This window comes from Callorhinus ursinus, unplaced genomic scaffold (assembly GCF_003265705.2).
Source record: "Callorhinus ursinus isolate GAN/ISIS: 27379988/994484 unplaced genomic scaffold, GSC_fseal_2.0 scaffold33, whole genome shotgun sequence".
NCBI lineage: Eukaryota > Metazoa > Chordata > Mammalia > Carnivora > Otariidae > Callorhinus > Callorhinus ursinus.
In genome coordinates this window covers 10470782-10487001 of record NW_027397095.1, presented here as the reverse complement: position 1 = coordinate 10487001, position 16220 = coordinate 10470782, and the positions used below count along the sequence as shown (strand labels likewise).

The 16220-nt window shown below is 36.8% G+C and overlaps 1 protein-coding gene across 6 annotated transcripts in view; it reads left to right on the top strand.

The window, feature by feature from the left end:
• The window catches only part of STAG2 (STAG2 cohesin complex component), a 130476-nt gene extending 121818 nt beyond the window's left edge, over window positions 1–8658 (top strand). For all 6 annotated transcript variants that reach the window (XM_073879181.1, XM_025852603.2, XM_073879182.1 and 3 more), the window contains 3 exons: window positions 526–652; window positions 1579–1656; window positions 6730–8658. In XM_073879181.1, the coding sequence (XP_073735282.1) occupies window positions 526–652; window positions 1579–1656; window positions 6730–6753 (229 nt within the window). In that variant the 3' untranslated portion in view covers window positions 6754–8658. The remainder of the gene's footprint in view (window positions 1–525; window positions 653–1578; window positions 1657–6729) is intronic.
• Window positions 8659–16220: the final 7562 nt, after the last annotated feature.

Below are 16220 nucleotides of genomic sequence, written 5' to 3'. Positions count from 1 at the left end.
TTTTTGCATCCATAGGACATAAAAGAAGCCTGGCACATAGTAGGCACTGTGTGAATGAATGAGTGAGTGCCTGGTATAAATTAGGTACTGAGTGTGAATGAGTGAACGATGGGTAAAACTAATACATATTAGTGAAAATATATATATTCTGAAAATGTCATTTCTTTGGTCTCTGTTTTATATTTGTTTATTAATTTGTACCCTGCCTACTTTCAAAAAGGATTTGAGGTATCTCGTCTGTTCCCATGTGGGATATTCTCATTGAACTTTTATATGGGGTATGAGAACTATCAAGCTAAATGTATTGAAGTAATGTAGAATAAACAACTCCTTAGCATTTTTAGACAAGTGAACATTGGGGTTTTGACATCATTGATGACATGATCAATGCCTAATCATTTTCCCTGACCTTTAATTTCATCATTTTCCATTACACTTCAGTATAGAGAGCTGCATAGTTGCTGCCAGTATATTAATAGTCCCAGCACTGGTTCAGATCTTGACTTTTGTTTTATATTTCTCTAGTCGGCGTGGTACAAGCCTAATGGAAGATGATGAAGAGCCAATTGTTGAAGATGTTATGATGTCCTCAGAAGGGAGGATTGAAGATCTTAACGAAGGAATGGATTTCGACACCATGGATATAGACTTGGTAAGAAACAGTAATTTCTGTCAGGTTTTCATTGAAGATCCTTTGGAAATTAAGTTGGAATTTGAGGAAATAACCTGCTGTGAAAAGTAAGTTTTGCAAAAAAGATTAAATAAAATAGTTGCCAGGTATTTTGGTCTATGGGAAGGGATTGAGGAGAGGGTGAGGTTGAAGAGGGTGTTAACTCTTAGTTTAAGATGGTAAATTTTAAGATTAATTTAGGAATACATCAATTTAAAGAATACGTTTTGCTTACTATTATACCTGGTGTCATATCCACCTTGTTTTCCATTTATTTGCCATTATCAAAACAATACATTAGTAACTTGATACTACCCTATTGAGACAAATTTCTATATTAAATATCATATACATATATATATATGAATAGGGCTTTACTATACATAAAATGCTTCTCCGTATTTCATCTTGCCACATGTATCATTCAGCTTTGTGAGGTAGGTTGGGAGGATTGAGGATAGTGAAACTTAAGACAATTAGCATGTCCAAGGAGATAAAACTAAGAAGCAGTAAAGCTGAGACTTACTATAAGCTGGGTCTTCTGATTCTACTTCTTAGTGTACCGTGCCGTATTCTCCTTAAAAGGAAGAAATAATTAAATATGGCTTATCTTCAGAATAGTGTAATTTGGCACCTTTAAAGGAAAATGATTTGAGAATGGCATTTTTAAAGTAAAACAAAAATGAATTTTCTAGTTTTCATCTTTCAGAATAATTTTCTGTGAATGATTTTGCTTTTGTATTTTTATGCATTCTGTAGTTTGAACATACAGTATTTAAAATATTGTAAGGTACACTTGCAGTTACATATGCTATATGAACACTTAACAGTAATTTTAATATTTTCAGCTGCTCTCTGGGTTATAGATATAGCGATTGTTAACTCCCTTCCCTTTTTTTTTTCCTTAGCCACCATCAAAGAACAGACGAGAAAGAACAGAACTGAAACCTGATTTCTTTGATCCAGCTTCAATTATGGATGAATCAGTACGTTCAATTTAAATGTACCCCAGGATTGCAAAATCAAAAGTACAGGCAATCCCTAAACTTGAGATTGAAGAGCTGGGACAGCACTTTGAGAATGGATAAAAACAATTCGACAGGAGAAAAAGAGGCAGGCAGGAGGGATTTCAGGAGGAGGGGAGGAGTGATTCAGTGGTGGTAACAGATTAAAAGTGCCTTTGAATCCCTGGCCAACTGGGACTTTAGTGTTATGTTAGGGAATTTGGACTTTTCCTGTAGGTTTAAGTTTGAGGGAGTGGCATGATCAGAATTGTGTTTCAGAAAGATTTCCTTGGCATTTATGGATGGATAGGATGAAGGAGAAATCATAATATGAAGACATGATAAAAAATAGAACTTGAATAAAAGTTTCATAATAAAGAGAAGGTAATTGAGATTACTGGTTATTATTAGGTATTGTCAGTTCTGTTTAAGTACCTCTCCTGTCTGTCCCCACTGCCATATTGTTCCTGACGATACCTTGGTACAAATCGCCTTCAGTTTTTACTTGGCCTATTGCAGTAGCCAGGCAGTGATGATTTTATTCATTTTGAGTTCTACCTAGCATAATAGGCATTTAGTTTTATTTGTCAGACTGATCTCACTGCCACAGCACTCCTTTAAAGCTCTTTTGGGGTCATCTTTCTAAAATGCAAATCTGGGGGCGCCTGGGTGGCTCAGTCGGTTAAGCGGCTGCCTTCAGCTCAGGTCATGATCCTGGAGTCCCAGGATCGAGTCCCACATCGGGCTCCCTGCTCAGCGGGGACTCTGCTTCTCCCTCTGACTCTCCCCCCTCTCATGTGCTCTCTCTCTCTCTCTCTCTCTCTCTCATTCTCTCTCTCTCAAATAAATAAAATCTTTAAAAAAATATGCAAATCTGGTTCTCTCCCTCATAGTTTTAGGTCTTTCATTGATTTTTTTCTCCCATTACCATAAAGAAAAAACTTTGGATTCTCAGCGTGGTGAACAAAGACTTTTGTGTTCTTGTTCCTTTGCCACTTAACCTTGGCTTTTTCCTTACATGTATCCTGCTCTCCATCCATGCCAAGTCTTATAGTTCCTCTCAGACACACTAAACTCTTTCATGACACCATCACTCTGTATTAGCTTTTCTCTCTGCCAGAATTGTCCCTTTCCTTTTCCTCCTGGTGAATTCATCCTTTAATAGTACTGACACTCCCTGTGAAGTTTTTGCTGACCCTTCCAGATAGATGCTTTATTCTTGGCTCTCATAACACATTGTGTACATTTTTATTTTGATAATTATCAGATCTGTGTAGTGAAATAGGATATTACATTTCGGTCAGTAAGCTGAATGCCAGGCAATGTTGATTTTATTCATTTTGAGTTCTGCCTAGCATAATAGGTGTTTAGTTTTATTTGTCAAATGAATAAACCAGTTATTAAGTCCCCTTCCATCTCATTTTTTAGTGTCTACCCATTTGTGGTCCTTCCTCCTAACACCTGCTACCTTGGGTGACCATTGGCTGAGGCCTGCCTCCCATGTCCCAATTTCTCCTATTTTCTCCCTGCCCTTCCTCACCTCATAATCTGCTTTCAGATAGTTCTCGGAAAAATTTTGACAGGCTAACTCACACCAACATACTCTATTAATTATTTATTCCATAAATTATTATTTGAGTCAGAAGACACCATTTCAAAGAACAGCAGGTGTAGGAATCTTTGGATAAGCCATCCTGAGCTCTTTAAATCAGTGTTTCTCAGTCTCTGGTGTGCCCATGAATCATCTGGAGATCTTATTAAAATGTAGATTCTGCTTCAGTAGGTCTGGAGTGTGGCCTGAGATTCAGCATCTTAACAGGTGCTGTCGATGTTTCAGATCTGCAGCCCATACTTTCAGTAGCATAAGTGAGCTAGGCCTGCTCATCTAAGTCTGTAGTTCACATGCATATTGAAGTATATGGTTCTCTGATAATCTAGGAATATGTATCTTCCAGTTTAAAAAAAAATGAAGGTCGTGATTGTGGTGGGGAGTAAAAAGTTTTTCAAGCAGATATAATGAAATGCATTAATTCAACCATTTATTGAGCTGGAATTTAGTGCTAAAATGAGTTTGATGCTCTCCCTGCCCTCCAGGAGTTTGTATTCTAGTTCACCTTGACTATCTCTCTGAAATGAAAGGGATGGAAGCTAGTATTTGTGAGATTAATATGCCTGATGCTGTGCTAGGCATGATTTAGTTGGATCCTCTTAGCAACCTTGTGAGAGGTGGTAGGATCTCACTTTTACACTCAAGCACACTTGGGACTGAAGAAGGGGTTCATTGACTTGTTCAGTTTTACAACTCTAGTGTCAGAGTAGTAATTTGATCTGAGTTCCTTTTGATTTAAAAATCTCATGCTGTTTCTGCTGTTGTACTTTCCAGAACTAAAATCAGACCTCATTTACAAGAAACACCAAGAAAAGTAATTTAGAAATTGAAATGATTAACTGTAGTCAAAATTGATAAGGGCATTTAGAGATCTCTTTATTTTTTCATGTGGTCACTTAAAGTCAGGAAAACTTAAGGCATTTGTTTCCTTAGTCACTTACTAGATTTGCAAAAAGGTGTTCTTCAGATTACTAAAATAGTGAAATAGCAATGTAAATTGTGTCCATATTTTTGACAACATTTAGGGAAAACTACAATCTGAGTGAGGCCAAAGATGGGGACCTAATAATTACTTGTTATTTATAGATCTTTTGGCATTCTCCTGTTTGTTTGTTGAATATGTTATGTTATAGCTAAGATGATAGTAGTTTAGCTGCTTTTACTATTAACATAATAAAAAAATAAAATTGGGAAAATGAACACACGCATTTATTCCTGTAGTTTTATAGTATTACCACATGATGGCAGCAGTCACATAACTGAGTGCCCAATAATCTTCCAAGGTTTGGGTATCTTTAGAACCCTTTGACCATATATATATGTCTGTATATTTATATTTACTTATTAGGTTAATGTATATTTAAGTTAATACTAGTTTATTTTAAAATATACATCAAACATCATCTCCTGTTGTCTCAATAATAACTTAAGAAATAGAATAACAGAAATTTTTAAATGTAAAACTCTGTGTTTGCCTTTATACAATAGCCTACATCTGTTTTTACTCAATCTGTGATAAGTGAGTCATCAAAACAATAGCAAAATTGGGACTTAAATCCTTTTATACCCAGTTCTAAGTGAAATAACCCAAAATGTCCTAGTATAGATGCTTTAAGTTATTACTAAATCTAAATATGTCTTTTGTAACACAATATCCACATGATTCAGAAGTGGTGGTATAAAAACTAAGCAGCTCAGTTTTGGGTTACATATACACAAGATTTTAGATTTATGGTTTAGTGAGTTTTATATCTGGAAACAATATTGGTTTATTTGTGCCAATCATCACTTTCTGCTTCTACTGGGCCAGTATTGCCACAACACACTAAAGCTTGCTATTTATGCTTTTTAAGTATATGCTTAAGCATTTATTAATGTTAACACCAGAAGTAGGTGTAGCTTGTTAGCACAAAAAGAGTGTCATTGATGCCATTCTTCTTTGTTGTGATTCTCATATTAGAATTATCTGTAGTATAAACTTGGTAAAAGAAGGGTTTAGTTTAATGGAGCTAATTTTATGTTCTAGTAGAAGAATCTACTTATAACCTAGTCTGTACCAAAACAAAAAAAAAAAAACTGTTCACATGATTTCTAGTTAGGCACTCTGAAAAGTTCATCTTCATGCCACACTCTGCACTAAGAGTTACCAGCTAAGATTTTATCCTTTCATTCATCATCAGATCTTTCCTTGCCCAGAGTTACAGAGTATTATGGCTAGAAGGGACCTTTAAACATCATCTAGGCTTCTTTGGTGGAAATATTTTCTAACCATCCGATCTCTGACTCTAACCAAAAAGGGAGAACCCTGACTTTTATTGGAGGGTGGGGGAGAACAAGGGGTGAGTAGTGGTGGTGGTTTTTGGTGAATGACAGGTAAGAAGTGGGGTACATTAATCCTCTTTGTTCTCATTACTGGGGATTCCAAACATTTTGCAGCCTCCTTGTAGTGAATTATTAAGTAATCAGATAGATACTTGTTTCCTGGTCTGAAAATACTCACTTCCTTCGGATCAGAATAATTCCTGAGTTCTGTGACTTTTGTTAAAATGAGACCTCATTTAGAAGTAAGAACCCTTCGCAATCCCAATCTTAACTCATTACCTCTGGCTTTAAAATTATTTCTTTATTAGCTCATTATAGTATTTTAAAATATTTAATTATAGTAAGTGCTGGAATTTTAATTGAACAGCCTAACTTTTAGTATATACAGCTAAAAGTTATGTCTTGTTTTTGTCTGATGAACAAAGGGGAGTTGCTCCATTCATCATTTGCTTTTACTTTTTTTAGTTAGCGACAGGTAATTAGATTTTATCCTTCTTTTACCAATTGGAATGGTATAAAAAGGCATCAGTATAACAGCTACTTTGCCCATATTTCACCATACTTATTTAATTTCTTAAAATTTATAGTTCTCTTTATTCACTCAGGCTAGATTTTCTAAATTTTCTACATACTTGTATTGTTCTTGGATATTTTTGGTCTACATGTTCAAATGCCTTTTTAAAAGCTATACCCACTCCACAGGGCAAATGACCAACTTTGCAAGACATTCTTAAGCTCTTTCCATTGAGCCTGTGCCAGAAGTATATGTCAAGAAGCACATACATTTGTTCGTTCAACAAATGTTGAGTAGCTGTGTTCAGGGCATTATCTAGGCATCAGGGGTGTGTATAAACATATAAATGATACATGGTCCCTGCTCTTAGTTATATTTGTGAGGTAAGTAGCATCTTGATTAGGCCTGATGTTCTTACTTCATTATATATTCATGGTAATTTTAATTTTAGAATTATATATCTGAAGGGAGGGGAATTTTTCAGAGTGGTTTTATTAGCATATTATTAAACTTCATGTTAACAAATATTAATGTAACATTTACAGTTACATTTTACAAAGAAATGAATGACAATTTTAACAAGATTTTTTTTTTCCTTCTCTCTCATTAGGTTCTTGGGGTGTCAATGTTTTAATACCAGTACTCAATTAAATCTGTGGTGAAGTCATTTTCTAAGTGGAAGAGGAAATTTTAAATAAAGTGTGGTAGATACAGTGAAAATCTGTACAGATTTTTCTCTAAGGAGAATATGACATGCTTATGCTTACCAAGATCAAGTGCATTGAGGGGCAGTTTTGTTTGCCTGAAAAAAGTAAAGGACAAGTAAACAATTTGATGATAAGCTACAGTTTTTCTTAGAAAGTAAATATTTTATTTATGCGCTGTTAGTTGGCTTTTGAATCAATTATTTCATGCTTTTTTTAAAGAAAATATAACAATCTAAAGAGGCATTTGGTACAGACATGAATCCTCTCACATTTATTTACTGGGTGTACTAAGTAATGATGACCTCTGCTGGATTTCTGTTTACATCCAAGAAACAAAGTTAAGGATGAATTTATTTCCCTGCCCTGAAATTATAGGATAGAATTGTTTTTAGCATTCTAAATTTAAATGCTTAAAACATCAATCAACAAAGCTTTCTTTTAAATATTGTAATTGTGGAGAAAAGTAAACTTATAAGCAGAACTTTTACAATTTTTTCATCTAAAATGTATTTTAAGATATTTTTAAAATCCAAGAGCTTCTCTATACTTTTCAGAAATAATCCAGATGCAGTGAACTGCCAGAAGGTAACCAGTCTCAAACATGCTTATCCCATTATCAACCCTGAAAGTTTGCTTGTCCTTTAAGATAAAAATGTAATGTTGTGATATTCCTTCCAGTAGTGCCACTGTATTTTGTCTCCAAATAAAAGAAGCTTATTGTAGTATGTTTGCAGAAAAATTCTAAACAAAAATTATACAGCTTATTAGAGTGTGGGAATAGGGATCTAAATTTTAAATAAAATTATATATATATATAAATTGGTGCTGATTTTATAATTGCGCAGTTTGTTTAGTTTTTTCTTACTTTTAAATTCCAACTTAAAATTATGAGGTTTCAGAAATATATTGAAAGTTTAACAATGTTTAAAAATAGAAAAGCATGAGTGTTCATGCTTTAAAATGATTTTTAAATTTGTATTTTATATTGTTTTATCTATCTGTCTTTGCAAGCAGTCTTCAGGTTAAAGATACTTCTAACAGGTTACAGTACATTTCCTCTGTATGTAAATTAGATGGGATAATAGAATTCATAACCCATAATATTCTTTGAAAGCTAAGCTTTAAACTTCATTTTATGTCCTTTCACAAATAAATTAGTTTAAAACAGAAAGTGGCTACTTGCCATTTTGACATCAACTCATTTTGCGAGGCTTAGGCAGCTAGACATCGTTTAAAACAAAATATTAACTTATATTACATGTATATCTATCTTTTGTCAGTCGTCTCTCAGTTCTTGAGGTATATTATTTTAATCATTCCATGCCTTAATATGCTTGCAATACAAGAATATCTTCAGATGGGTGAATACCAAAAGGCTTTCAGTTCTTAGAGTCAGAAATCAACAAGCATTGGGCTGTGGTAGCCAAAAACCATAGGTTAGCTAAAAGATCCTGATACAATACAATTGTTTTATTAAACCATGGTTAATAACAAATGGAACGAGACTTGTCTAACAGATTTTCCATCTACAAATATTGTTATGTGCAAAAAAGTACTGCCTATGTTGTTTTTCACACCACTGCATTTACTAGAACTGCTGAGAGGACTGTATATATGATTTTAAACCTAAGTTGATTTTTTTTTCTCACTCTTGAAAGGAGTACTTCTTTGTGAAAGCAGTTCTTACAGCTTTGTTTTCAACCAGCTAAAAATGTTTTATATATTACTCTAACCTGTTGTCCTCCACATTCTATTGTCCTAATTGTACTGTTTTCTGATTTGTATTTATGTCTTGAGACAGTAACTTTTTGAATAAAAATAAACCTACAGTATGTTGTATGTTTTATCCTTTATAATTAAAGGAGGAGGGTGGTTATGAATGTTTTAGAAAACATATCTCTTACCACAGCTTTTAACATGTTTGGTGGGGATAATTTATAGAAAACATTGCCATTTTATATTTTTAATAAATCATATGTATTTTTAAATGAGACTAAATCCCTAATTAGGTTATTACTTTAAAATAGAAACCTGCAACCATTATTACTTCAATTTGTATCTGGTATAGGTTAAATATTCTATTCATCCAGCATACATTTGAGTACCTACTATGTGCTAGGCATGTGTTAGAGATCTAACCGTGAACAAGATAGATAAGGTTCCTCTCTCGTAGATCTAGTGGAGTAAACAAAATAAACGTGTAAGGAGTGTTAAGGAAATTAGCAGTGTGTGCTGAGCTAGAGAATGAGTTGTGTGTGTGTGTGTGTGTGTGTGTGTGTGTGTGTGTGTGTGTGTGTGTAAAACCTCCCTTAGACAAAGGGGCTCATGCTTGGAGATAAGTGAAAGCCAACTTTTGAAAAAGAACTTTCTGATTGACTTGGAAAAAAAAAAAACTTGTCTTCAACATGTCAAGATTTGCCTTGTAAGGGTGCCTGGGTGGCTGTCGGTTAGGCATCTGCCTTCGGGTCAGGTCATGATCCCAGGGTCCTGGGATTAAGCCCCGCATCCGGCTCCCTCCTCAGCGGAGAGCCTGCTTCTCCCTGTCCCTCTCCCTCTGCCTGCCACTCTATTTGTGCTCTTTCTCTGTCAAATAAAATCTTAAAAAAAAAAAAAAAGATTTGCGTTGTACTCTTAGAAAAGGCTTCATATCATTGTAACACTAGCACATTGGTTAGTCTAGTTTGTAGATCATATTATAAGACCGGTCTTCTGTCATTGGTGATTAAGAAGTAAGCATATTAAATGGTAGCTAATAGCTGGGGCACTGTTTAAAGTGGCTTACGTGCAGTAACTTATTAATCGTCATGACAGGAGGTGATACAAGTTGTTATCATCCCCCCGCCACCTTTTTCTAAATCAGGAGGCAGTGAGGAAAATGAAGCACAGAGAAGTTAAAATCTCTTGGGCAAGGGATATATGGCTAGTAAGTGATGGGAGCTGGCATTTAAGTCCAGGCAATCTGGCTGCAGTAAGTCCCAAGAGCGATTGAAACTCTTTGATACATAAGGATAACATAGATAATTGCATAAAGATAGAATGGCACATTATTCATTGTGCCATGGTGAGGAAATGGGGCATCTTGAAGGAGTCCAGCTGGCTATAGAACTGAGTGGTGTGAAGCAACATTGTCCTTCATATGCTACCCAGTTGGCTTCTGTAGAGAGTATAAATTAAGTCTGAGCCCTGAGCCCATGAATAGTTAGAGCTGATAGTTTTCTTAAAGTGACTGGGAAGTTTTTAAAGAGACTGGAATAGAAGAGGAGGATAACCTAGAAGAGAGGTCTTCAATATCCTGCCCCAAAGGGGACTTATGAGGATTCGCATGCGTTGAGTTCCAGGTCAGATTATTCTGGTAGCTGTAATGACTCAGCCAAAGAAAATGAGCCAATGAAGTACAAGGCCTTCGGTTATGAGGAAACTAGGTGATGAAGTTCACTAAATACCACTTCAGCAAATCTTACTGTCTACTGTTTACCTGGCCCTGTGTTGCTAATCAAAGACCAGTAAGACAGACTTTGTTGTCAAGTTGTTTACAGTTCTGGGGGGTTGGGATGCAGACGCAAAACTAATAAAATGAAGTATGTTCAATGTTTTTATTGCGTGTTCTGGGACCCCAGAGGAGGGCACTAACTGTGGGTGTGCTCTGGGAGGAGTCTTCCTATAAGGCCGTCACTTCAGGTTTCTTTCCCCCGACATTTTATTATGCAGGTTTTCACACAGCAATGCTGAATTTTACAGTGAACTTGCTTTACCACATGTCCAACTACTAATACGTCTCATTTTTTAAAATTTATTTCAAAGTAGGGGCGCCTGGGTGGCTCAGTCAAGTGTCCCAACTCTTGATTTCAGCTCAGGTCTTGATCTCAGGGTTGTGAGTTTAAGCCCTGCGTTGAGCTTCACACTGGGTGTGGAGCCCACTTGAACAAAATTTCTTTCTTTTTTTTTTTTTTTTAAAGATTTTACTTATTAGAGAGAGAATGAGAGACAGAGAGCACGAGAGGAAAGAGGGTCAGAGGGAGAAGCAGACTCCCCGCTGAGCAGGGAGCCCGATGTGGGACTCGATCCCGGGACTCCAGGATCATGACCTGAGCCGAAGGCAGTCGCTTAACCAACTGAGCCACCCAGGCGCCCTGAACAAAATTTATTTCAAAGTAAATTGCAAACATGGGTCCACCATTTATTTAGCATGCCTATCATAGGAGTTTAATATTTGTTTACCATTTTTTCTTTTGGTGTAAAATTCATACGTGATGAAATACTGTGAGTATATATTTGCCGAGTTTTAACAAATGCTTAACAGCTGTTTAACCCAAATCCCTATCAAAGATAACATTACCATCAATCCAGAAAGTTCCTCTATGGTCCTTACCAATCAATTCCTGCTTCCACCCCTTCTGGAGGCAACAATTGTTTTCTTTCCACCATAGATCAAATTTGGTCATTCTAGAACTTGATATGAATGGAATTACACAATATGTATTTTTGTGGAAAGTCTCTTATATTTTTGAGATTTATCCATGTTGTATGTGTCCACAGTTTTATCTGTTCAGTAGTTGATGGACATCTGGATTTTTTCCACCTTTTGGCTTTTAGGAATAAAGCTACTACTTGAGTTGAATTTTAAAAGCTGAGAGGTGGGCTAGGTGAAAGGGGATGGCGTGACCAAGGCTGAGAATTCCAGGCAAAGGCCACAGCATAAACGACTGTCATGGATGTAAGAACTGTTAAGTAACTATTTAGGGTGGGTGGGGCAAGATAAATAGATTTGTTTACTAAAACATGTTTTGAGTCACATTGGCCTTATTCTACCATTGGGAAATATAGTACTTTTCCTACAGTTCATCAGTTGTGTGGATGTATTAAAGATAAGTTGTAAATTCTTGAAAAGTAGGTTGCTCAGTTGAAGTCAGTTTTGGGGCTGATAGTGCAAACTTGAAAGGTCAACAGGGTACCTGGGTGGCTCTTTTGGTTAAGCATCTGATTTCATTTCGGCTCAGGTGGTGAGGTTGAGCCCTGCATTGTGCTCAGTGCTGGGTGTGGAGCCTGCTTAAGATTCTCTCTCTCTCTTCCTCTTCTGCCCCTCCATGCCCTCTCTGTGCGCTCGCTCGCTCTCAAAAAAAAAAAAAAAAAAAAAACTACAGTAAGTTTACTTATTTTTGAATTTATCTTATTTACTCTCTGCCATCTTAGGCATGAGAAGTTTAATGAATCTTTGGCAAGCTAATTTTTAAATAATTTTACAGTACTTGTAGCAAAATTATAAGTAATTTTGAAGAAATAGCCAGTACTTGTTGGGTGTTTACTGTGTGCCGAACACTTCAAGGTACTTCACTGATAATTCTTGCTCTGAATTTATAGTTGATAGTATACATGTTTTACAGATGAAGACACTGATGCACATGTTAAATCAACTTGCCTAAGGGCACATAACTCATAAGTGATGGAGCCTAGATTTGAACCCAGGTTGACTTCACGGTCCATGCTTTTAACCACCCCCCTTTCATCTTTGTGCTAGTAAATGTACCCCACCTACTTGCCTCTGTAGTATATTATACTACATTTCTTTTTGGTAGGTGGATAAGCTGTCCCTGTATTTGAGATACCAGATTCCCCTCTTGCCTCCCCTGCATTATAAATTTTCCCCTCAATTGGATCATTCCTGGCAACATAAAAACATCTTTCATCTTCAAAACTAGGGGGAAAAAGAACATTCCCTTGACTAAACCCCTCCCTCTAGCCACTGCTCTCTTTCTCTCCCTTTGCTGCTTGGATTCCTCCTCCCATCGTCTTTTGTGTACACTCCAATCCGGCCTTCATTCCTGCCACTCCATTGAAACTCTTCTGTGTCCCAGTGACCTGCATTTTGCCAAATTTTCTTACCAGTATTATTATCTCTAACCTCTCTATAGAACTAGTTTCCTCCAAGTCACAGCCTTTACCTCTGCCCCAGGCTAACACACTGATGGCAGGTTGAATGTTGTGCCCTTTTGGTCGAGTTCTGGGGATGCCTTTTTTTGGCTGCCATCACAGGCAACCGACAGAGGGGTGTTCCCATGGAGCTTTCCCAAAGCCTGCACAAGAGTAATTGAACTTGTAACTGCTATATTTAGTCCCTAACCCTCCATAGCTGTCAGAGTCTGGCTTGTGCCACATGGAAATTTCCCTGTGATTTCCTGGCTTTGTGTTAGTGGAACAACCAATTTCATCATCTTCCCCTCCTTTGCAAAAGGTTTTGGTAGTAAGTTGAGAGAAGATTGGATGGGGTGTTAAAATTAAGCTTGGAGCAGAGCATGGCCCTCAATTTCATGCTTGCCAAAACCTGTTTGGGTCAGATTCACGTTTTCTGACTCTAAATCTCTTGGGACCAGTGTCCTTTGTACCAAGTCTCAGTGTAAGTGTAGACACATTTTAACCAGCCCTTCCATAGCGTTTAAAGGTTTATCCAACATGTTCTTAGGATTTTAGCACCTTCAAAGTCCTTTTATTAAGAATTGTCTGCTTTGAGAGCCTCAGGGCCTCCGTATGCAGAAGGCTAAGCTGTTGTAAGAGGAGACTTGATAGCAATTCAGTGACTTAACACATTTATTTATTTCTCCGTCTGGTAACAATTCAGGATGGCTCTTCCAAATTGGTAGGTGCCTTTTCTCTATATAGTTGTTGAGAGACACTGGCTAATGGAAAGCAACTCTGCCATCTTTAATACATATCTTCCAAGGTTGTTTGGTCATCACCATTCTAGCCCAGAGGGGGTGGGGAAAGATCGTGGAGGAGTGCATGTGGGAGGTTTTCATGGGCCAGGCCTGGAAGTGGTATCTATCACTTTTGTTCACATTCGTTAGTTATATGGCCACACCTAACTTTGCAGGGGGTCTGGGAAACGTAGCTTACTCATATGCCCAGGGCAAAGGGAAGAATGGATTTTGGCAGACCACTGGCAGTCTCTGCCTCAGTCTTTCCCCTTTTGCCATCCATGTATATCCATCCTGCCATTCTTAGGACATACTTGTCCCCTCCCTCAAGGGAAACAACCTGAAGTCCTATCCCAGTTACTACATGTAGCTCCAAGTCCAGTTTCTCTGGGTTATGATCAGTCTTCTCCATCAGGTCCAAATACAGATATCCTCTGACACCCAGTTTAGAATTGTGAAGCATGCCAGAATGACTACAATGACTCACATTCAGCAAAGAGAAGGATGGGAAATGTAGCAGTCACTTGGTCCATAGGAAACCAGCTAGACAGAAATTGTGAAGACTTCCTGCCTTGGCAGTGGAAGTCCTTTGGTCAGATTCTGGTTCTGCTCTCTGGATAGGATTTCCTTATCTTTTGTCTTCCTTATCCGCCCTCTGTCAGGTTTTTTTTTTTTTTTTTTTTTTTTGGTCCATTATCCATGGCCACCTCTGAATTGGGCAATGACAAATAGTTTATTTTGTTTGGAAGCATCCCTCTTTCAGATAACTGATCTGTATTAGTTGATATAGAATACGCTGCTCTTACAAGACCTGACGATGGCTTATATATAGTTGCTTACATAAGAGAGGCTTTTCTCTGCCCTTCTGCAGTCCAGGGTAGCGGATCTAGGTTAAGGTGTCGCTCCTCTTCTCTGTGGTTATCTGGGCTGACAGTGGGAAGTTCTGTCATTTTTTACAACTATTTTGTTCAGGAGGCATATCACTTGCTAGAGTCCAATATTTACAGTTTTTTTGTCTGGGTTTTATATATTAAATGTTTTATTTTGAAAATGTCAGACTTACAGAAAGTTTGCAAGAATTAGTACAAAGAAGTCTTGTATACACTGTATCCATATTTTTAAGTGTTAACATTTTACCATATTTTATCATTCTCTTTCAATGTACACACATTTTTTTCTGAAAAGTTTAATAATGTTGCAGACACGATGCTCTGTTAGCTCTAAAATATATATTTCCTAAAATACAAGGATATTCACTTACATAACCACAGAACAAATAACAAAATCAGGAAACTAACATTGACACAACACTATTATTTAATCTGCAGACTTTATTTAAAATTTTCCTAATGTCCAACTAATGTTCTTTATACCAAGAGAAGAAAAATATCTGGTCCAGGAAATAATTCATGATGACATATTGCATTTAATTGTCATGTCTCTTTAGTCTCTATTAATCCAGAAATATCGCTAGTCTTTGTCTTTTATAACATGGACATTTTTGAAGAGTACAGGCCAGTCATTTTATGGCATATCCCTCAGTTTTGGCTTGTCTAATATTTCCTCATGATTAGATAGATTCAGGCTTACCAACTTTTAGCAGGAATACTACAGAAATAATGTTGTGTTCTCAGTGCATCATATCAGGAGGCACATGATGTTGATTTGTCCCTGTAGTGGTGATTTTAACTTTGATTACTTGGTTGAGATGATGCTGGGTTTCTTCACTTTGAAGTTGCTATATTTTTGCCTTGTATTTAATAAGTACTTTGTGGGGAGAGAGTTTGAGTCTATGTAAATATTCTGTAACTCATCAACTTTCTTGCCTTAATTATTACTATTTACTTATATCAGTATTGACTCAGCAATATTTGTTTTAATCTATGGTTATAATTCATTAATAGCACTTTTTATTTCATCGATCAATTTGTCCCAGATTTGGCTAATGGGAGTCCTTTCAAGCTGGCTCCTATGTCTTTTGATATGTTCTTTTTCTTTTTTTTTTTTTTTAAGATTTATTCATTTATTTTAGAGAGAGAGAGAGAGCACAAGGGAGAGGGGCAGAGGGAGAGGCAGAGAGAATCTCAAGCAGACTCTGCGCTGAGCGTGGAGCCTGTGGCAGAGCTTAGTGCCAGGACCCGGAGATCACGACCCAAGCTGAAACCAAGAGTCGGAAGCCCAACTGACTGCACCATTCAGGCGCCCCTGTTCTTTTTTTTTCTTTTTTCAAGTTTTTATTTATCTTTTGATATGTTCTCATAATTCTTTGATTGTTTCATTACTTTTTGGTACCACAAGATATTCCAGGCTCCTTGTTTTTTCCCTGCTCAGGCTTGGAATCAGCCATTTCTCCAAAGAGCCCCAGTTCCTTTTATTGGAGAATGGTCTTTAGAAATCAGGATATGGGATCTACATGTGTTCATTGCTACTGGGTTGTGATTGCCTCTAGAGGCCATCTTAGATGACAGAGTTGGGAAATACCTGTCTGTATACACATACATATGCATACTTCTATATCTATCTGTATGTATGTTCTGTGTCACCCTCCTCCCTCGCTACTGCCACCACAATGGGGTTATGTTACTCATTTGACATATAGTTAGGTTCATTTGCTTCTTGGAGTCCTCCTCAATCCTCATTGATTTTATTCATTTTTGAATATGTGAAACAGCATGATTACAAAAGCCAAAGCTATACAAAAATAT